The 22,586-nt window shown below is 44.7% G+C and overlaps 2 protein-coding genes across 2 annotated transcripts in view; both read left to right on the plus strand.

Annotated features, from left to right (window-relative positions):
* Positions 1-22,586, plus strand: part of armc3 (armadillo repeat containing 3) — a 378,416-nt gene that overhangs the window by 115,197 nt on the left and 240,633 nt on the right. The window lies entirely within an intron of this gene.
* Positions 1-22,586, plus strand: part of cntnap2a (contactin associated protein 2a) — a 107,283-nt gene that overhangs the window by 53,541 nt on the left and 31,156 nt on the right. The window contains exons 3-13 of the mRNA XM_062985253.1: positions 14-207; positions 1,933-2,080; positions 3,099-3,302; positions 3,470-3,654; positions 4,306-4,449; positions 4,689-4,947; positions 12,445-12,594; positions 13,777-13,939; positions 15,156-15,262; positions 15,725-15,844; positions 16,914-17,114. Of these exons, the coding sequence (XP_062841323.1) occupies positions 14-207; positions 1,933-2,080; positions 3,099-3,302; positions 3,470-3,654; positions 4,306-4,449; positions 4,689-4,947; positions 12,445-12,594; positions 13,777-13,939; positions 15,156-15,262; positions 15,725-15,844; positions 16,914-17,114 (1,875 nt within the window). The remainder of the gene's footprint in view (positions 1-13; positions 208-1,932; positions 2,081-3,098; positions 3,303-3,469; positions 3,655-4,305; positions 4,450-4,688; positions 4,948-12,444; positions 12,595-13,776; positions 13,940-15,155; positions 15,263-15,724; positions 15,845-16,913; positions 17,115-22,586) is intronic.

The raw sequence follows: 22,586 nt of genomic DNA on the forward strand, positions 1-22,586 counted from the left end.
TGGGTCTGTGCAGGTGCCGGCGGTTGGTCTCCTCTGGACTCCGACAGTTACCCGTGGTTACAGGTGGACCTGGACAGCAGGAAGCAGGTGACGGCCGTGGCCACGCAGGGGCGCTACAGCAGCTCGGACTGGGTCACGCGGTACCGGCTGCTCTACAGCGACACGGGCAGGAACTGGAAACCTTATCATCAGGACGGGAACATCTGGGTACGTACCGCGTTCCAACTTTGTAGCAACAGTTTAAGGAAGGCCCTTCCCTGTTCCAGCTCTTCAGTATCAGTGCCCAGCCATTTAACGGCTCATTTGAACGGTCACAAATTCCCACAGATGTACTTCAAAATCTTCCTTGTGTTGCTCTAGCTGGAAAGATCACTGTATTGTAATACATTTACGCTGACTGAATACAGTTTGAGCAATTGAGGGTTAAGGGCCTTGTTCAGGGGCCCAACAGGGGCAACTTGGCGGTGGTGAGACTTGAACCCGAGACCTTCTGATTACTACTCCAGTACCTTGACCGCTGTTTGTTTCTGAAATGTGGCATCCGGATATCTTTTGACCGCGTATCGTATTCAGAATTTTAATGGAAGCGTTCGGTGAGTGACGAGCTGTCCCACATCAGGACGGGTTTTATCTCGTGCCGCCGTGCCGCCGTTCCGTACCCTCCGTGGCGTGTGGCGCGGCAAACGTGCGCCCGTTCTGTTCCTCCACGCTGACATGATGATAAATGAAGCTCAGCTCAGATCTGTTTGCTTTCGATCCGCGCTGGATGTGACGGCGGACTCGGATCTGAGGCGAGGATTTACGACGTGTCACTTCCGTCGCTTTCACGGCACAAAATGCTCGCCGAGCCGTTCGGCGCTACGCGGCGCATTCTCGTTCCTCAGCGTCTGGTTGCAAATGGGAAAGCACGGCCGGGCGTGTCGGTCCCCCGCCCGCGGTGCTGTTCAGTGGGGCTGAAGTTTGCGTCTTTATAGAGCTTGCATTGTGCACAGGGCCTTCCCTAAACTATAGTATAATCTCCTGTGTAATTATAACTGATTTATTACACCTGTTATTGGCTGGTAATTAGAGGGGCGTCCCAATACTTTTGTCTGTATAGCGTAAGACTTCACCCTCTTTATTATTTATGCATGTATTTTGGGAAGCGGGTATGACGGAGCCTCTGAGGCTTGGCGTCGGCGGTGCTGGCAGTATTCAGCGATGGATCACAGCGGAGTCGGAACACGAGACCTGACTGTGTTGTTATAAGCGGTCGGTTGGTTTACGGTTGGGTGAGCAGCACGACCTCGACTCTGACAGTTCAGTTCAGGATCCAGCCGAGAGATTCTGTAGTGGCGGGCGGGTCGTGACCTGAACGCTGATCTTACAGAACCTGTCAGAACCGCTCGCGGGGATCCGCTAATATTTATAAACCTGTCACGGCGGGTGAGTTTCACCTCGGGTAAGGGTGGGTGGGTTTGTAGGTTGATTTGTTGTTTGTTTGAGTGATTTGTTTGTTAGTTTGTTGGTGGGTTGGTTGTTTAGTATATTGTTTGGTTTGTTGGTTAGTTAGTTTGTTGCTTGACTTATTGGTGGGTTGGTTGAACTTATTGTTGGTTAATTGGTTGGTTCAATGGTTGATTTTTTTTGTTTGGTTTGTTGTTTTGTGGGTTGGCTAATTGGTTGGTTGGTTGATTTGTTGGTCAGTTTGTTGGTTGTTGGGTTTTTTGGTTGGTTTATTGGGTTTGTTGTTTGGTTTGTTTGTTGATTGGTTTGTTTGTTTGTTGGTTTGTTGTACCGGTGGCACCGCTAACACCTGAACCTTGGTCCCCGCAGTAGTGTGTTAAGCTAATTAGACCACTGCTCCTCCCGAGCGCCCCTGTGATGTTTATTTATTGTTATATGAACATTCTGCCATTGTGAATCTGATCTGTGGTTGTTTTTTCTCCACAGGCGTTCACCGGTAACTCGAACACGGAGAGCGTGGTGCGTCACGACCTTCAGCACGCCGTGGTGGCGCGGTACCTCCGCGTCGTCCCTCTGGACTGGAGCGAGGAGGGTCGGATCGGGCTGAGGATTGAGATCTACGGCTGCTCGTACTGTGAGTTCACCGTCGGTCAGCGCGGTAATAAAGCAGACGTGTCGGGTTTAACCTCTACTGACATCTACTGACGGAAAAGAGCTCTTAGTGCCGTCTATCGATCGCTGTGATTACGAACTGCGATGATCACTAGATGGCGCTGGATAGCATCTTACACAAAGCAAGTTTGGTCATATTCTACAAATGTGTCAGCGATTTTTTATTTATTTAATTATTCATTTATTAATTTATCTTAATATATTTTTTATTTCATTTATTTCGTTTTTATTCAATAATTAATTAATGTATTTATTTATTTATTCATTCATTTATTTCTTTCTTTATATATTCATTATTTTTTATTTGTTCATTTATTGTTTATTTATTTGGTAATAAGTTTTTTATTTATTCAATTTTATTAAGTTTTTTTCATTCATTCATTCATTCATTTATTTACTTATTTATTTATTTATGTTTTCATTTATTTATTTACTTATTTTTTAATTTTTTTATTCATTTATTTATTTACTTATTAATTGATTTATTCATTTATTTACTTATTTATTTATTTATGTTTTCATGTATTTATTTACTTATTTATTTATTCATGTATTTATTTACTTATTTTTTTTTAATTTTTTTATTTACTTATTTTTTTATTTACTTATTTATTCATGTATTTTTTTACTTATTTATTTATTTATTTATTTATTCATTTTTTTATTTAATTATTTATTTATTTATTTATTTATTTATTTATTTATTTATTTATTTATTTATTTATTCATTTATTCATTTAACTGTTTCCAAAGTCGTCTAGAGTGATCCGAAAAAATTATAATTTATTTAATATTTCACGTATTAGCCTATAATTGTATTCGTCTTCTTGTCTGCCGTCCTCTTCCTCCTTTACCCAACCCATCCTCACCCCGAGTTACCGCGCATCCCCCCGTGCTCCTCGTCGTTTACCTGAACGCCGGTTCACACGGTCACTCAGAAGCTCTGAGGCGTCTCTCTGCCCCCCTCTCTCCTCCCGCAGGGGCGGACGTGATCAGCTTCCACGGCCAGGGCGTGATCTCCTACCGCTTCAAACTGAAGAAGATGAAGATCCTGAAGGACGTGATCGCGCTGAGGTTCAGGACGGGCGAGAGCGACGGGGTCATCCTGCACGGCGAGGGTCAGCAGGGCGACTACATCACGCTGGAGCTGAGGAGAGGCCGACTGCTGCTCCAGATCAACCTGGGTAACCAGAACGCAGAATTGCTGATTTAATGTCACGCGGTCAGCTAGCTTAACGTCATAGCTTAAGATTGAGGCGCGAGGCTAACTGGTCAGCCGACTATGAGACTCGAACCCAGGTCACCGCAGCACCACCTAAATGATTCCCTCTGTTGTTTTTGTGGAGCGCAGGCAGTAACCAGCGCGGCTCCATCCTGGGTCACACGGCGGTCAGCAGCGGCAGCCTGCTGGACGATCATCACTGGCACTCGGTGGTGATCGAGCGTTACCGTAGAAACGTGAACTTCACCCTGGACCAGCACACGCAGCACTTCCGCACCAACGGCGACTTCGACCACCTGGACCTGGATTACGAGGTGAAGAGCGAACGGCTTGGGGGGGGGGGGTTGTAATAATGAGAGTCGTCTAGGAACAGCACCGGAGAGAAGGGGAGGCGGATACGCCGACAGGCTTTACAAAAAAAAGGGTCTCAACTGTCAGGGGGCAGCTCTAATGTTCAAAATGAATGTTTCAGAAATTGGCTTATCGTTTGATTCAGTTCCTTCAGAGATGGTTTTGTGTTTTTGTTAGCTAATACATTAATAATAATAATAACAGTATTTATTAATTTGTAATGTTAATATCTATATTTATAAATGAAAAGTATAATAAAAATATTCTAATAAATAAATATAAAAAAATTAATGAGTAGTATATTAAAAGTAAATAAATTGATAAACAAATACATATGAATACATTAATTAAAAAATGTAAAAAATAAATAAATTAATAAATAAATAAATTATAAATGTAAATATAAATACATTAATAAATAAATACATGTAAATAAATAAATTATAAATGTAAATGTAAATATAAATAAATAAATACATGTAAATAAATAAATTATAAATGTAAATATAAATAAATAAATACAAATAAATGTAATTATGAAGTAAAGAAAAGTAATAATTGTATTTTGTTTTCGGAACGTTCTTGATGGTTTTGGTTCCTCTCTCCGCCCTCAGTTGAGTTTCGGAGGAATGCCGTACTCGGGGAAGCCCGTCTCAGGAGGGAGGAGAAACTTCAGAGGCTGCATGGAGAGCATCAACTACAACGGAGACAACATCACTGACCTGGTCAGGAGGAAGAAACTCGACACGTCTGGCTTCGTGAGTGACCTTCATTCACTCACACCTCCTGTAGCATCTAACAGGGTGCAGCATCCTTGGAGGCGGGGTCTAACAGGGTGTCCTGGTCAGGGTTGCGGTGAGCCAGGGACACTCTGGGCACAAGACAGGGCACACGGTCAAATTATTACTCACTCGTTCAGTCACCTACAGGCAGTCGAACGTGGCAGTCCGAGTGGACGTGGGGAGAACATGCTAAACTCGTTCTGCCTCCTCCGCAGAGGAACATGACCTTCTCCTGTCTGGACTCTCCGACCTCGCCGGTCTTCTTCAACGCCACCAGTTTCCTGCAGCTGCCGGGCCGGCGTGGGCACGGCGTGGTGTCCGTGGGCTTCCAGTTCCGGACGTGGAACGCTAACGGTCTGCTCCTGTTCAGCGCGCTGGCGGAGGGGGCGCTGGAGGTCACGCTGAGGGACGGGAGGGTCGCGGCCCACGTGGACACCGCGCAGCAGAAGAACCCGCGGGTGGACGTCTCCACAGGTACGTGAGCGGTTCCGGCAGGCGTGTTCCGAAAACCGGTCCTGTACAGACCGCGTCAGAGATCCTGATCCATGACCAGGAGCTTTAATGTTCAGTTCCTCTGTTCTGCAGCTATAACAGTCTCCGATCGTATAGGGAGGATTTTCACTAGAGTTTGGAGTGTGTCTGTGGGAATTTGTGCCTGTTTGATTAAAACAGCAGGAAAGGATTCACAGAAGAGACTAAGAGTCTTAGCCTTGCTGAACATTCATTCAGTCACTCACTCATTCATTCACTCATTCACTCACTCTCTCACTCACTCATTCATTCACTCAATCACTCATTCATTCACTCTCTCACTCACTCTCTCACTCATTCACTCACTCATTCACTCACTCATTCACTCACTCTCTCACTCACTCATTCACTCACTCTCTCACTCACTCATTCACTCACTCATTCACTCACTCATTCATTCACTCAATCACTCATTCATTCACTCTCTCACTCACTCATTCATTCACTCATTCACTCACTCTCTCACTCACTCATTCACTCACTCATTCATTCACTCAATCACTCATTCATTCACTCTCTCACTCACTCATTCACTCATTCACTCACTCACTCTCTCACTCACTCATTCATTCACTCACTCACTCACTCACTCATTCATTCACTCACTCTCTCACTCACTCATTCACTCACTCATTCATTCACTCAATCACTCATTCATTCACTCTCTCACTCATTCATTCACTCACTCACTCTCTCACTCACTCATTCACTCACTCATTCATTCACTCAATCACTCATTCACTCACTCTCTCACTCACTCATTCACTCACTCATTCATTCACTCAATCACTCATTCACTCACTCTCTCACTCACTCAATCACTCATTCATTCACTCTCTCACTCATTCACTCACTCACTCATTCACTCCCTCACTCACCCACTCACTCCCTCATTTAATCACTCACTCATTCACCAAATAAACAAAAGCCTGTTATTAGTAATGGCTCCAGTCACACTCACTCACCCACTCACTCACTCCCTCATTCACTCAATTATTCACTCACTCAATTATTCACTCTCACTCATTCACTCACTCATTCATATACTTACTCACTCACTCAATTACTCATTTATTTCTTAATTCAGTCAATAATTTATTCACTCACTCACTCATTCGCTCACAGGATTCGAGCTGCTTTGCTGTACTAAATTGGGAGAAATAAAAATGTAAAATAAAAGATTAGGGTTTCAGTCTCAGTGAGGTCTGAGGTCCGTCATGAGCCGCCGATCGTGTCTGAAACCAAACTCACTCTAATCAAACCCTTTAAATTATTTTATTCAGATCAGTCTCGCCGAGTGACGCGGCCGTTTCCATCAGTCGAGTCTGAGACGAGGGGTTTGTTCATTACGGAGCTCGGCGGGAGCCCACACCACCCCTGCCCCCCGTACACCCCCCCCGCAGGGCCGAGTTAATTGGAAAACAAATAGATTTTCCTGAAAGCTTTTGAAAGCTCGGATTCATTTGTTAGCGAGATTATGCTACATTAATCCTGAGAATGATCTCGGTTATCGACTCGCGCCGCGTCTGTCTGAGCCCGAGTTTATTCTAATCATTTATTATTAATACGGGGGCAGCGACGGCGGCGGCGCTGAGTCAGGAAGAGAAGAAGCTTTAACGTCTAATAATCTGATCGTCTAAACGCTCCGATTAACCAAGATGACAGATAAACGCTCATCATTAGCTTAAACGCTATAACGGATACTGTGTGTGTGTGTGTGTGTGTGTGTGTGTGTGTGTTTAGAAATAACATCTTGTAAATAACCGTCCTGGAGATCCGTGTTAAAGGAGACGACACAGCATTATCAAAGCAAGAGGGTACTGGGTTCGACTCCCAGGTGGAGCGGTGCGGGTCCTTTCTGTGTGGAGTTTTGCATGTTCTCCCCGTGTCTGTATGGGTTTTCTTCTGGGCGCTCCGGTTTCCTCTTACAGTACAAAGACATGCAGTCAGGTTAATTGAAGATACTAAAGTGTGTGTGTGTGTGTGTGTGTGTGATGAACTGCCGACCTGTCCGGGGTGTTTCCTGCCTTTCGCCCAATGAACCGCACCCACTGTGACCCTGACCAGGATATAACGAAGGTAAAACAGACATTGAATGAATCAATGAATAAAATTAACAATAGCAACAGTGACCCCTAGTGTCCGGTTGAGGCACCAACACGAGCTTTCTTGTCTGTTTTACCATAGTTTTTTCCTGGTCAGGGTCGCTGTGGGTGCCATTCACTGGGCGAAAGGCAGGAACCTGGATACTGGACAGGTCACCGGTCCATCACACACACACACACACACACACTTAACTGCATGTCTTTGTGCTGTGGGAGGAAACCGGAGCGCCCGGAAGAAACCCATACAGACATGGAGAGAACGTGCAAACTCCACATTGAAAGGCCCGGACAGCTTTCTGGGAATCGAACCCAGGACCTTCTTGCTGTGAGGCGACAGTGCTACCCATCGAGCCGCTACAGTCGGTTTTTGCTTTCTGTCGCACGAACGCATCAGTTTATCAAGCTGTTAACAAGCTCACGCGTCTTTCTCTCCTCGGTGCAGCCGGGAATCAACGAACGTGTTAAAGATCTCTGCGAATCCGCCGGCACGTTCTAGCGCTAACACAACCCTCGACGCTGAGTAATTTAAGCTAGTCAGGAGTGTGTGCGCTTCACTTTGCGGTATTTACGGTTTGCGGCAGCGGCGCGCATCGCTCTTCTCCCTCAGCACCGTGTTTATCCGGCGACGCCGCGCTCCGTGTGTGTGTTTATCAGAACGCGGGAGAATAAAACGCCATCAAAGACTCGATCTGTTTTTTTATTGCTGCGTGCGCCGGTGTTTTATAGACGCCGGCGCAGATGAGGTGCTCGCCGAGCCCGGCAGATTGCGTACGCCGCGTTTCTGATTGATGGAGCGGATCGTGACGGGAATTAAACGAGAGGAGACGCCACGGCTCGGCTGCTCGGGTCCCTCCGGACTCGCTCGGGGAAAATATTCACGCTCCCGATTCCCAAACAGTACAAAAACCGCAGCACCACGTTTATAAATATATACATTCACATTTCCTGCATTTGCATTCGCCCTCATTTTCTCACAGTTTAGTCTTTTTATTCCCTTGCTGCCTGCACCACCCCCACACTGGCAGAGGATGGCCACAAACTAGCACCCACCACCAATCAAGGAGAGCCGGATGACCACGCTCCTTCTCAGACGCGTCTCGAGTACGTGGATACTTCTTATCACCTGCACAGAGTTGTACCGGTCCTGGAGATCGTGTAAGAGACCCCGCCCGACCTTCCCTCCCCATCTGGCGTACGCAGCCGCTTCTTATCACCTGTCATGTTCCTGCACAGAGCCAAATCAGTCCTAGAGATCATAAGAAACCCTGTCCGACCCTCCCTCCTACAAACACAGCAAATCACGCTTGTGTGAAGCATTTTCTCAGTTTAGTCATTCTATATTCCTTGCTGCTTGCACCACCCCTATACTGGCAGAGGATGGCCACAAACTGGCACCCACTACTAATCAAGGAGAGTCAGGTCCGACCTTCCCTCCCTCAAAAACGGCCAGTCACATTCGTCTGGACGCCCAGCGTCCGTATATTTTGTGATTGTAGTTTGCGTTACATTGTGGTTGTGCGGCACCCACCTCTCGGCTCTGCTATCGGCCGACCGGGCGCCTGCACGGACACTCGATTGGAGACGGCTGCTCCTGTTGAATCGTCTAGTCGTCGACGCGCTTCTGGAACGCGTTTCCGTCACTTTCTTATCATTTTTTGGACAGCAGATGAAAGGCTCGTGTTCCGTCCTGCAAAGTCTGTCTGGATCAAATGCGTTTATTTGAAAATATCTGTCCCGTCTACTCTGTGAAGTCTCAGCCGTAAGCGACGTCTTTCAAAATCAGACGGTTCGTGCCGGGACTGAGACCGGAAGATATCAGGCTCGTACCGCGGGCTATAAAAGCTCAAAGCTCTCAGAACGTCAGCTGTCAGAAACGTTCTAACATTCTAACGTTCTAACGTTCCCTCTGAACCCCGTTTAGACTCCCCGACTCCCCTCGTCCTCTTCATCCCCTCGTCTCGCCCCGGACCAGGACAAACAGCGGTAAAACAGACATTGAATGAATGAATGAGTAATATGAACAGTAGCAACAGTGACCCCTACTGTCTGGTCGATACAAAGACGGCCTCACACAGAGGCTCTGTTTTAATATTGTTTATTTTTAAAACGTGACGTTCAGGCGTCCGAATACTTTTGGCCGTACAGTGTACCTGAGCGGGGCTAGAACATAAACCAGACTAGTAGTGCAGCGTTAACATTACAGCCCCGACGGAGGAGGTTCGCACCCCAGCCCGGCCCCCCCGTGCACTCCCGATGTTTTCTGAGGGATTTTTTAATGTCTCGTTCATCCTCGCTAACTATGCAGTGCTAGCGTGCTGCTTTAACCACCGCTGCAGCGCTCGGCGCTCGTTAGCGTTTTATTTCACCGCATATATTCGTTTTATAAAGCTCGTAAAAACGCCCCAGAAATCTTTAACGCCGGCGTCCGCCCGCGCCGCCTGAGCTTTAATCTATAGACGCAGTAATAACTGGTCAAGGTCACTGAATAAAGCGCCCACTCGCGTCGGCGTGATGGTTTCAATTGCTTCACGGATTGTTTTCGGGCTCAGTAGCGCCCCCTGCAGGGTATCAGGTGCACTGCAGCACTGGATTGTACTGGATTGTACACGTTACCCACTTCTGACCAGCGCTGATGAACTACATGATGTAAAATCCTCTTCATTTATTCATTCAGTCATTTACTGTCTGTTTAGCAACTGATTTATCCTGGTCAGGGTTGCAGTGGGTCAGGAAACATCCTAGGCACACACACACACACACACACACACTTAGGACAATTTGAATAAGCTCCAATTAGCCAGACTGGATGTTGTTGGACTTGTGGGAGGAAACCCACATGGACATCGGGAGAACATGCAAATCCACACTGGGAATCAAACCCATACCCTTCTTATTTTATTTAATAATATATATATATATATATATATATATATGTTATAATGTTATATAATATATATGGACACCTGACCGTGAACTCGGCACATCGTCCACATTTCTGGAAAAGCTTCATTAAAGATTTTGTAGTACGCCTGTGGGAATTTGTTCCCGTTAAGTCAACAGCATTTTTAATCTTGGGCAAGGAGGCTTGGCTTGAAAGTAGAGTTCCGATTCATCCTAGAAGGAATCAGTTTGGACTTTGTTCAGGCCACTGATAAAACATAAAACGACCTTCCCTAAACTGTTGGCACAAATTTACAGGAATATGATTTATATAATAATGTGGGCGTGGCTGAAACCTCTGAACTCAATGATTATCGGACGTTTTAATACTTTTGGTGACATAAATATAAATAAAAGTAATATAAATAAAGCTTCCCAGTCGGAAGAGTCGGAGAATGATTAATCCTGCACCAGCTTCCCACAGGCGTGTTCAATATTTCACCAGGAGGGCCGGAACATCTGTAAATGTCCTGCAATACGTCTGGAAAAAAATCCTCTATCCGGACCTACAGATTCAGGAGCATCAAAAATTCATAAGCGCGTTCATAAAAACGCGGAGACGCGGTGTTCTGGGTGTCCTGCGCGCGGTTTGTGGTTGATGACCCTCATTAATCACGCCGCGGCGCGTGAACATTTCCAACCACGGGAGAACGTTCACAGCGATGCATTTTTGATGACGTTATTGCGTCTCGTAGCTCGGCGCTTCTCGTCGTGCTGATATTCGGAGAGGGATTCGGCGCGGCGGTAAAACACGCCAGCGCACCAGAGCTAAGATCTCAGTGTGTGAGTTCAGATCTCACTTACACCACTAATGATTAGCTGTGTCTGAGGGCGGGAGGGCCGGTGGATTTCTCATCACTGCTGTAACAGCGGCCTCTGCTGGCTGGTCGAGGCGCTGCACAGAGACGGTGAATAACAGAGAGCAGTGCCTGACTCTCCGTGCCTCGTGCAGGTGAAAAGAAGCGGTTTTCGACTGCACACGTGTCTTAGAGGGCGTGTGTTGGGTACGGCTCTCCATGGTCAGGAATTGAATATGACTAAATTGGGAAAAAAAGAGGACACCCTAAGAATCATAAGGTTTCATCCCGGCCTCGTTAATTGGCTGTTGAAGTTCCGATTCCGCCCTTCGTTTGAGTCCCATACAGGCGCAACCACTTTTTCTAAAACCCCGAACAGCACAAGCAGTATCCTGTGAGTTGTTGTTGTGAAAGGAAACCTGGTGGGGGCGCTCTATCTGATGGGAGAGGCTAAATCCTTGCTGCTGAAACAGAACAGGAACGTCTAGAGTCTGGTCTGGTCAAGGTCCTCGACCTCGACCCTACTGAACCCCCTTAGAATTAACTTTATTAATTAATTATTAAGGGACTTTAATTATGAAGGGAATTAATTAACCAAGTTAATTGCTTGGTAGGGTTGAGGTCGAAGCTCTTGTCTGGGCCGCTGGAGATAATTTCTTATGCTGCTTGCGCCAGGACCTTGACCATACGCTAGACGTTCCCATTTCAGCAGCAAGCATGTGAGTCCCCATCTGGCCTCTCCCATCAAATGTAGCGCCCCCACCAGGCAAGTGGCGTCACTGAGACCCATGATCCTCTAGTTGTCAGATCCGGCGACGCTCATGCTAAATCCGGTCCGCCGTGCCCTCGCCTTTAACCTTGATATCACGTCCAGATCACATTTCGGTGTTTTTTCGTTTCCCGCCGAGCGGACGCGCGGTGCCACTTCTACTCCGCCCGTCCGTCCTGTCCTCTGCCTTTTATTGCGGGACGGAGTTTGACAGGCGTGTCCGGTCTGATCCGTCCACGAAGCACGGCGCTCTGATGGAGATAAGAGACCGAATCCTCCGGCGAATCGTCTGGCGTGTCTGGCGTATCGCTAGCAATAAAAGACGCGTTTCTCAAGTCTGATAGCGAGCTAGGTGCTGTAGCGTCACTCAGGTTTACTGGACTGTGTCCTGTTTATTTTTTTTAAGAGAAGTGTGTGTGTGTGTGTGGTATCAGTCACCATAAAATGCTGTGTTAATAAAATCTTAAGCTCACTGGTGTCCCACAGGGTTCAATCCTCTGTTCGTTATTATTCTTACTTCATATACACTATAACGTATTTGGATGCCACTTTTAATTAATACATTTTGTTTTTGCAGCCACAACAGTTATATAAAGGAAATCACATGCTTCAGACTGTGCAGCAACAGTTTAGGGAAGGACATTTCCTGTTCCAGCATTAAAGTGAGATATAAAGACATGAAGTAAAGCTCGGTTTAAAAATGAAGAAACTCCAGCGGCCTGCGCAGAGCCCTGACCTCAGTCTGAATGGGCACAAATTCCCATACACAGACAAATTCTTGCAGTGTTAATTCCACTTCTCTGATCATTCTGTGTCTGGATGGTCGCAGGTTCACGTCTGAACGACGGCGAGTGGCACGACGTTCGCTTCCTGGCTAAGGAGAACTTCGCCATGCTGACGGTGGACGGAGACGAGGCCTCGGCCGTGAGAACCCACGCGCCCGTCCGCGTCACCACCGGAGGGACGTACCACTTCGGAGGTACGTGCAGAATTTAATCTGGCAGACGGGACTTACACGTCTGTTTTGTCACTTGCTTTATCCTGGTCAGGGTTGCAGAGGGTCCACTCCACTTCGCTGTACATGGGTGTTTTTATTATACAGCCGACGTTCCTGCAGCTGGAAGGTTTTTGTTTATCTGACCGTTGGAGCTGTTTTTTATTCCGCTTCAGTTTACTCGCGTTCGCCGCTGCGCCGGTGCGACTGCGGATCACGGACGATTCGGAGCGAACCGGAGAATAACCGGCGTCGGCTTAATGAGCGGCTGTACGTCCTCCATGTTTTATTCATGAGCAGCAGAAGGATTGCGGAGTGTTCCGCGGGGAGCGGCGCAGCGCTAAACTTTTATCCTCGTCCACGGAGGCGCTGCAGATGTTCGGCGTCGGGTTGTTGTTCTGTTCTGCTTCGGAAACATGTCGGAGCTTCAGGAATTACAGGATTTAATTCGGCCAGCGCTGAAAACCGACTTTCTGATAACTGTTAAACTTTGAGACATATCCGGATCCCAGCAGTGCTATCATCCTGTTTGGGCATGGAAGAGAATAGCGACTCCTACTGGCTGGAGATTTTAGTGTCATCCATATGTAGTAGATATAACAACATTAAGAGTCGCGTCCTGCTGTGCTTCCTAATTTGGCCAGCAGAGGGAGCACGGAGGCACAGTTCGACCGGTCATTCTTCTAAGGACGGTCCGCTCCAGGTGGAAGGTTTCTGTAAACATCATGGCGCTCTTTTTGTCTTCTTTGTCAGCTCCAGTTTTCTGGACAGTATACTGTCTAAGAAATTGAGGGTTCAGGGCCTTGCTCAAGGGCCCAACAGTGGCAACTTGGCAGTGATGGGGCTTGAACCAGCAACCTTTTGATTACTAGTCCAGTACCTTAACCACTAGGCTACAACTGCCCTGAATTCACGCAGCGCTTCGGTGGGGCAGCGATAAAACACGGCAGCTCTCAAGCTCTTGAGTTACAGTCTCAGCTGTGCTATCAGCCGGTCGGGCGCCCACATGGACGCACGATTGGCTGCGTGTCCATAGGGGGCGGGAAGACGGCTGAAACAGGGTTTCCTCCACGCTGGGGAAACGGCGCCCTCTGGTGACCGTTGTGTATGGCGGTGTGTATGTCTCCGTACGCTATACTGCTCTCACTGCTCTCTGTGTTCCTTCAGGTTATTTCCTGCAGACCCCGGCGTCTCCGTCCCAGCGCTCCTTCCAGGGGTGCATGCAGCTCATCCAGGTGGACGACCAGCCGGCCGACCTGTCTGCCGTGGAGCAGGGCATGCTGGGAGCCTTTGAAAACGTCAGCCTGGACATGTGCGCCATCGTGGACAGGTCAGCTACGCCACACTTCCTTTCACTTTGGGAATTTGTGCCATTTCAGTCAGAAGACCCCGTTCGTAGGGTCCTGGCTCACAGTTTGAACTCCTTTATAAGCTGTTTAGATGTGAATTCTTTCATGCTGGTCAGGGTCACGGTGGGACAGTCGCCACACTACACGATGCTCCGCACTAGGAGCAGCTTGTTTGTTTCGCTTGTTCTCTATGTACCCGAAGAGAACGTGCCAAACTTCTTACAGACAGGGACTTAAGGCGAGGATCGAACCCAGGTTGCTGTGTGGCAGCCGCTGTACCAGCTGTGCCACCCTGCCTGCGCTAAAGCTCGAAATTATCTACGAAATGACCAGGACCCACACCGATTGGCTCAGAGGCCCCCTGGTCTAACCACCGGGAACGTTTCTGAAAAACGCAACATGACAGGTAACATAATCAGATCCCGGTCACCCTGGCACGGTTCGGACTCCGGAGTGCCACGCTAACAAGGTTTATTTAATTTTTTGGGGGGGGAATGAGCACCAGCTTGGCGTGGGTACATTAATAATGATCGATTATCCGTGTGTTTGGTCAGGAACTGGCAACCCGTCAGCACCGGTTAACACGGGGATAAACAAACATGACGGGATTGATGAGGTGAATCATGCTGTGCTTTATGAGAGTGAAATAATCATGAATTTAGGGTGGCCAATCCATCTTCTGCATGTTTATTTCACTCTAATTGGCTGTGCAACCATGCAGCACATTATTAATTATTAATTAATTAATTAATCAATTAATTGTGGTTAGATCAAAAGAATCGACTCACTTGATCAGCGAATCAAATGAATCAAATTACGAGTCAATTCATTCAATTCACTGACTCATGTTTGTGTTGTGGCACCCGTTCATCGCGGTCAGGGTCGCTGTGGGAGACGGATGAAGCTAAAGTCGGGTGACACGTGTTCTTCGTGTGTCGATGTGGGTTCCCAAACACGTGCAGAAGGTGGATTGGCTGCTCTCTATTTAACCTCAGGATGAATGACTGTGTGTGAGTGTGTGTGATGCCCTAGCCTTGCTCTCAGTGTTCCCCAGGCTCCAGACCCACCCCGACCCTGACCGGAATGAAGCGGTCACTCTAGGTGAACGAATGAAAGATGAAAGCCGGGGTGTCTTTGATGTCAGACTGATTGTAGTTGCCGATCGTGTCCTTTGATGTTCCTTGGTTTGGTTTTCAGATGTACGCCCAATCACTGTGAGCACGGCGGGCGATGCTCTCAGAGCTGGGACGGCTTCAGCTGCTCCTGTAACGGGACCGGCTACACCGGAGCTACCTGCCACACCTGTACGTACCCGAAAATACCTGCACTAAACATGACGTACCTTAATAACAGTAATAATTTTTTATAGGGGGGGGTCACCTGTTTTAGTCATATCCAGTTCCCTGATCGACTGCTGCAGGCCTCCACTTCTGACCGGGGAGTGCCGTGACTAACTCCGGCACATGTACTAAACCGACCTGCACTAGGTTCATACGGAGATCCGTATCGCGCACAGAGAGTCCCCCCGCCTCTGTTCAGCACCTCGACCGGCCAGCAGAGGTCGTAACTGCAGCAGTTATGAGGAACCCCTGTGGCACTCCCACACCCTGACGAGCCAGTCGTCGTCTGTATAAGTGCCCGGGTCTTCCAGTAGCCCCTCTGTGCCACCAGAGTGCCCGATCATTCAGTATTTTAAAACCCCTCAGCACGCCGGTGTGGTTTAGAGTTTTTGACCTGCTCTATATTCACTGTTTATTTTCACACAGCCGTCTACGAGCAGTCGTGTGAGGTTTATAAGCACCTGGGGAAATCCTCCGACGTCTACTGGATCGATCCGGACGGCAGCGGCCCGCTCGCGCCCTTCAGAGTCTTCTGCAACATGACAGGTAATTTATACACGGCGGCGGAGAGGAGGAATAAACTCAGCTTTTTTATTTCACCACGGAGGATCTGCTCCTCGTACCAGACTCGGGGAGGAAGGAAAAATAGAGAACAAAGCAAAACCTGATAAAATAACGAAAGATTAAAGAAATAATATTAAATAATCTAATATAGAAATGAAGATGAGAGAAAATAAGACGTGAGTGTGATGGTTTATAGATGATTTTGTGTTGAATCTTCTCTGTGTTCATTAGTCTGGCATCATTAGATTCTCCTGCTCATTTCATCTCCATTTACAGAGAATCATTAACACTGCTGAGTTGTATCATCACATCATTCATTCATTCATTCATTTACACGTCCATTCATTCATTTATTCATTCATCTCCATTTACAGAGAATCATTCATTCATCCATCTTCATTAAAAGAGCATCAACACTGCTGAAATGTATTCTACATCATCACATCATCCACACAACCGTTCATTCATCCATTTATTTATTCATTCATCTACACAACCACTCATTCATTCATTCATTTCATCTCCATTTAAAGAGCATTACTGAACATGCCGCCACTAAGAACAGATCATCCATTCATTCACCACTGAGAACAGGTCATTCATCCATCCATCCATCCATCCATCCATTCATTCATCCATTCATTCATCCATCCAGCCATCCATCCAGCCATCCATCCATCCATCCATTCATTCATCCATTCATTTATTTATTTATCCATCCAGCCATTCATTCATTTATTCATTCATCCATTTATTCACTACTGAGAATGGGCCATTTATTCATCAAATCATTCATTTTCAGATGTAGGTGTGTAAGAGCCTCAAAATGACTCTCTGGTAGTGTTGGGATTTGAACTCACAACCTTCTCTGGTTATTAGAAGTGAATCGTGAGCTCTGGGCTTCACATTACCTCAGAGTAATCTGTTCTCATTTAGTAATAATTGATAACAGATACGGTGGGCGTCGATTTTATGTTCTGTTATTGACCCGCCTGTGTGTGTGTGTGTGTGTGCGTGTGTGTGTGTGTGTGTGTGTGTGTGTGTGTTCCAGAGGACCAGGTGTGGACCACGGTGTCGAACAGCCTCCCCGCTCAGACGCTGGTGTCGGGTTCGAGCCGGGAGAGACGCACGGTGCTGCAGATGAACTACAGTTCCAGCGTGGATCAGATGGGCGCCGTGACGGACGCGGCGGATCACTGCGAGCAGCACGTGGCGTACGCCTGTCGCTCATCACGCCTCCTGAACACGCCCGGTACTGCGTGTGTGTGTGTGTGTCCGCGCGTGTGTGTGTGCACGCGTGTGTGTGTGTGTGTGAACTCCCGCTCGCTGTTATTCGTTCCCGTCTCCACGCGCTCCCGCCGGGCCTTGTTTTCTATTTACAGAAGCAACAGCGGTTTACAAACGCCGACCCCGGGTGCTAATGCTAATCAATTAACGAGCGTACGGCTCGCCGGAGACCCGCTCCCGTGTCGCTAACGCTGCGGATCTAGCGGCTGTGCAGGATATTCATTCACTCTCTCTCGATGTAGATCTCGTCTCCCTGCAGGTCCCATTCCGCTCACTTCTGAGTTTTTCTGTTTTCTGTCGTTGGACATGGGTTCGATTCCCAGTCCGGGAGCCCACCACGTTAATATCGTTTAAACGTTGTTGTCCATTATTAATAGCTTCATTATTAACAGACCGCGATCGTCATTATTTATTCCTCTTTATCTGTTTCTGTCGGGTCGTGAGGCGGAACTTCCCTAATGTACTTTTGCTTAAAGCGCCGGCTGCCAATTTATTTTCCTAATGGAGGCGTTTAATCTTACCAGGTCGGTTTTGACAAAGCTGTTAGTGCACGGTTACTAGAAACCAACTTTGTTATTTCCTCAACTTTATCTTCGTAAAACAGTCGCCGACTTTTTTCCTCCCTTGCCGTTATTTAATTTATTTATTTATTCAATTATTTATTTATTTATTCTTTCATTTATTTATTGATTTGTTCATTCATTTATTTATTTATTTGTTCATTTATTTATTCCTTCATTTATTGATTTGTTTATTTATTTATTCATTTATTTATTTATTCCTTCATTTATTTATTTATTTATTTATTTATTCATTTATTTATTTATTCATTTATTTATCTATTCATTTATTTATTTATTTGTTCATTTATTTATTCCTTTATTTATTTGTTCATTCATTTATTTATTCCTTCATTTATTTATTTATTTATTTATTCCTTCATTTATTTATTTGTTTATTTATTTATTTGTTCCTTCATTTATTTATTTATTTATTTATTTGTTCCTTCATTTATTTATTGATTTGTTCATTTATTTGTTCCTTCATTTATTTATTTATTTGTTTATTTATTGATTTGTTCATTTATTTATTCCTTCATTTATTTATTTATTTGTTTATTTATTTATTTGTTTGTTTATTTATTCCTTCATTTATTTATTTACTTGTTTATTTATTGATTTGTTCGTTTATTTATTCCTTCATTTATTTATTTATTTATTGATTTGTTCATTTATTCATTCATTCATTTATTTATATATTTGTTCTCATATTTATTTATTTATTTATTCCTTCATCTATTTATTTATTTGTTTATTTATTTATTTGTTTATTTATTTTATTATTTATTTATTTATTTATTTATTTATTTATTTATTTTATCGTATATTTATTTATTTTTATTTCTTTCTTTTTTTTTCATTCATGTTTTTTATTTGTTCATTTATTTACTTGTTTATTTATTCATTCAATTATTTATTTATTTATTTGTTTATTCATTCATCCATTTATTTACTTTCATTAATTAGTTTATTAATTAATTCATTTATTTATTAATTTTTTTCATTTATTAGTTTTTTTGTTCATATATTTATTCTGCTCTTCTTCAGCTCTGAATCAGTCCTGCGTCCATTTATTTTTGCACTGAGGTCGTTCAGTCTAAAAGAGCGTTTGTAGAATCAACACTGATGTTGTGAAAAGACCTGGCTCACAGTCAGCATTCCGATTCATCCCACAGGTGTTCAGTGGTGCTGAGCTCAGGGTTCTGTTCCGGTCTGTTAGAGCAAAGCTGAAACAACATGCTGTCAGTTATAATGAGGGGTGTCCACATACTTTCGGTTCCGTGTCAGAGGAAACGTCGACCCACACACGCGCGTGTCGGTGAGGGTGCGATTCGTCCCTAAATCTAAACAGAAGCTCTTTATCAGAGACGTGAGGAGCAGCCTGTGCTGATAAACAGAGGCGGATCCCTCGACGCTAAACAAACACGTCCTGCATGCCGGCTGATTGTGAGAGACGAGTGATTAAACGAAAGCGGGAAGCGTTCGGGGACGAGCGACACGCGTCGTTCGCTCTAACGGCGGCCGGGTTCGAGATTTGAGGGTCTGAAACGTGGCCTTGATTGCTGAGTGTGGTGTAGAGTGATGTATTGTTCGGTCTCGTTTTGTTCTTTATCCCTGGCGGCTTTTAAAAAAACCTTTTAAATCATTATGTAAACAAGCCGCGCGTCTGAACGCTTTATTTACAGCCTGGTTCCGAATTTTTTCGGCTCTCTGTGTGTGGATAAATAATTAACGTCGTCTTTTATTTTCCTTCTCGGTCTTACAGGGAAATATTTTCACAAGCTCTTGTAATTATTGACGCCAGTTTGGTTGAATTAAAGCTTTAACATCGCCGCAAGGTCGTCTCACACACAGAGGTGCACAGGGGGCGTCTGTAGAGACGTCGTTGAGCTGCATTTTGTGACTAGATGTGCACAAGATCCCACAGAAACACCCCAAAATCCATGGGTTTGGATCTAGGTGTCCAACAAGCTGATGCTCAGGTGTCCAGATACTTTTGACCATGTTGTGTGTGTGTGTGTGTGTGAATCAGGGATCAGGAGATATAAAGACAAACCGTGTAGCGTCAATCCACCGTTATCACGACAGAGGGACGTGGCTCGGGTACCTGTTAGCAACGGATGTGACAGAATGAACTAAACTGATTCATTAGAAGGGGTGTCCGAATACTTTTGGCTATATAGTGCACATCATTTATTAATTCTTTCATTTATTCTTTCATTTATTTATGTATTTATTCTTTCATTTATTTATTTTCTTATTTATTTATTTATTTATTTATTTTTTATTTATTAATTTATTTATTTATTCATTTATTTATTTATTTATTTATTTATTCTTTTATTTATTCATTTATTGATTTATTTTTTCATTTATTTATTTATTTATTTATTTATTCTTTCATTTATTTATTTATTTATTTTTTCATTTATTCTTTCATTTATTTATTTATTCTTTCATTTATTTATGTATTCACTTATTTATTTATTTGTGTTTATTTATTCATTTATTTTTTTATTAAATAATTAATTCATTCATTCATTCATTATTTATTTATTCATTTATTAAATTTTTTATTGGTTTATTTATTTATTCATTTATTTTTTTATTAATTATTTTTATTTATTTATTTATTAATTCTTTTATTTATTTATTTATTCTTTCATTTATTTATTTATTTTTCCCCAATCCATGGTTTTGGATCTAGGTGTCCAACAAGCTGATGCTCAGGTGTCCAGATACTTTTGATTATATTGTCTCTGTGTGTGTATGGAACAGGCATCAGGAGAAATAAAGACAAACCGTGTAGCGTAAATCCGCTGTTATCACGACAGGGGGGGTGAAGGACGTCAGCATTAAAATTCTCGTCGTATCGATGATTAGCAGCGTTCAAATGGGCCGCTGTGTCACGGGCAGATGAACTTGCTCGTTATCGTACATGAGCTCCGCTGTTTTAATTTCGAGACCCTTCAAAACCCGGTGGAGCTTAACGGCCAGGTTCCGGCTACAGAAATGCCATTAGTGTTCCTCACAGGGGGTGGAGGGGGGTCTTTTATTATTTTATTCTTTTATTATTGAGCATGTTTAAATAAAAGACTCGCTGTCTGAACCATCAGTTCATTCATTCATTTCTAAACTAAGTGGTACAGATTAAGCGTTTTTAACACTGACCCGAAGCATACCGCCAAAACAACACAGAGGCTCTGAGCAGGTTTCTAAATGTCCCGTAGTGGCCCAGACGAAGCCCTTACATCCAGACATGAACCCTGAGGACGACAGTTCACAGAGCCCTGCCGTCTGACAGGGCTTGAAGGCTTGAAAAATGGGATAAACTGCACAAATCCGGGTGCAGACCTCACAGAGACGTCGTATTCAAGACCTGCAGAGGCGACCAAACAGGCTCCTAAAAGTATTGAATAAAGGGTCTAAATAATTTGTGAATAATGCAGTAATACAGCCAACCGACCTTCTCAGGCGCCCGACTGGCCGATAGCACCGCCAGGGATTCTAAATGGCCATAAATAACATGATTTATCTGGTGTTTTTCAGCCGCGGTGGTTACATGCGGTGGTTAGATATTTTTCCCCTCACTTGAGCCTGAGAGAACGCGGTAGGAGCGGTTGTTATTGTCGATAAAGCGCCGTAGGAGGAAATGGCAGTTTTGTTTGGGTTTTTTTTCCTCTCTGTCAGTGTGTTCGACGCACTAGAAGCGCTCGTCACGGTGCCAGCGACGCATTGTTGTTCCGTAGCGCTGGCACTGGCACCGGCGCTGGCACGACTCCACATCGGAGTCAGAGGATGCTTTTTTTTGTTAGTTTGTTTGTTTTTTTGTGAGGAGCGGAACAAACCCGAGCAGAACCGCATCGTGTTGTAATAATAAAATGTACAGAAACGAGATTAACGCGTGTTTAACACGTTTACTAAAGAAACGACGATTCAGAGCTAAAAAGGTGCCGGGAAGAGAATCAGTTTTGTTTGTTTTTTATTGTTGTATAAGCGAGTTCGTTCTTATGAAGAGCAAACAAACTAATCTGCATCCAACAGCTGAGATTTTGGGGTACGAGGAGGTAGAACGGAGGTGCTGAATGATTTTAATCAGAACCAGTGGCCAGTGGAAGGACTGGGAGACTTACTGGTGACCATTGTCCGGGTCCTTCAGTTCGTCTGCTCAAAGAACGCCTCGCTATTTAATGTTTAGCGTCTCAGACCTTGCCGATATCCGGAGAACATCCCGGCTTGTTTGCTGCAGAATGTTTATGTTTTTTTTTATTTAATTTATTGCCGAAGCTGTGTGTGAACGTTCCGCAAGATCGTAATTTATATGATTTAATTAGCTACACGCTCATAAAGCAGGTGATTTAAAAAATGTAGAACAGAGGTTTTACTCTGAACTCGAGTCTGGTGGACAGTGGAAGGACTGGGAGACTTACTGGTGACCAACGTCAGGGGTACTCAAGGGCCACCCTGATTATTTAGGGGCGCTCGGATTGTGGCGCAAGCAGAGACCCTCCAGGTTCGACCAAACAGCGTCTGATGAAGCAACACCTACAGTCTGGTTAAAGCTTCAGCTCGAGCAGCATTAATGCTTTCTGTATGAATCTGAAACTGCCTGGTGAAAAGAAGCGCCCAGCGGTTACACGTATGGCGTATAGACGTGAGTGGTTATGTAGATGAGATTGAACTGAGACCGAACTGAGACTGGGCCAAAACCAAAAACTCTCTAAAATGAACTCCGGCTTCGTCCCAAATCAAGCGTTTCGTGTCATAATAAATAAAAAATACCGAAACGTGTTTGTGTGTTTAACTTGTAACTAAAGAAACGACGTTTTAGAGCTAAAACGGTGGACAAACGTCGGGAAATAAATCCACTTTATTTT

The sequence above is a fragment of the Trichomycterus rosablanca genome, chromosome 23 (assembly GCF_030014385.1).
Source record: "Trichomycterus rosablanca isolate fTriRos1 chromosome 23, fTriRos1.hap1, whole genome shotgun sequence".
NCBI classification, from domain to species: Eukaryota; Metazoa; Chordata; class Actinopteri; order Siluriformes; family Trichomycteridae; genus Trichomycterus; species Trichomycterus rosablanca.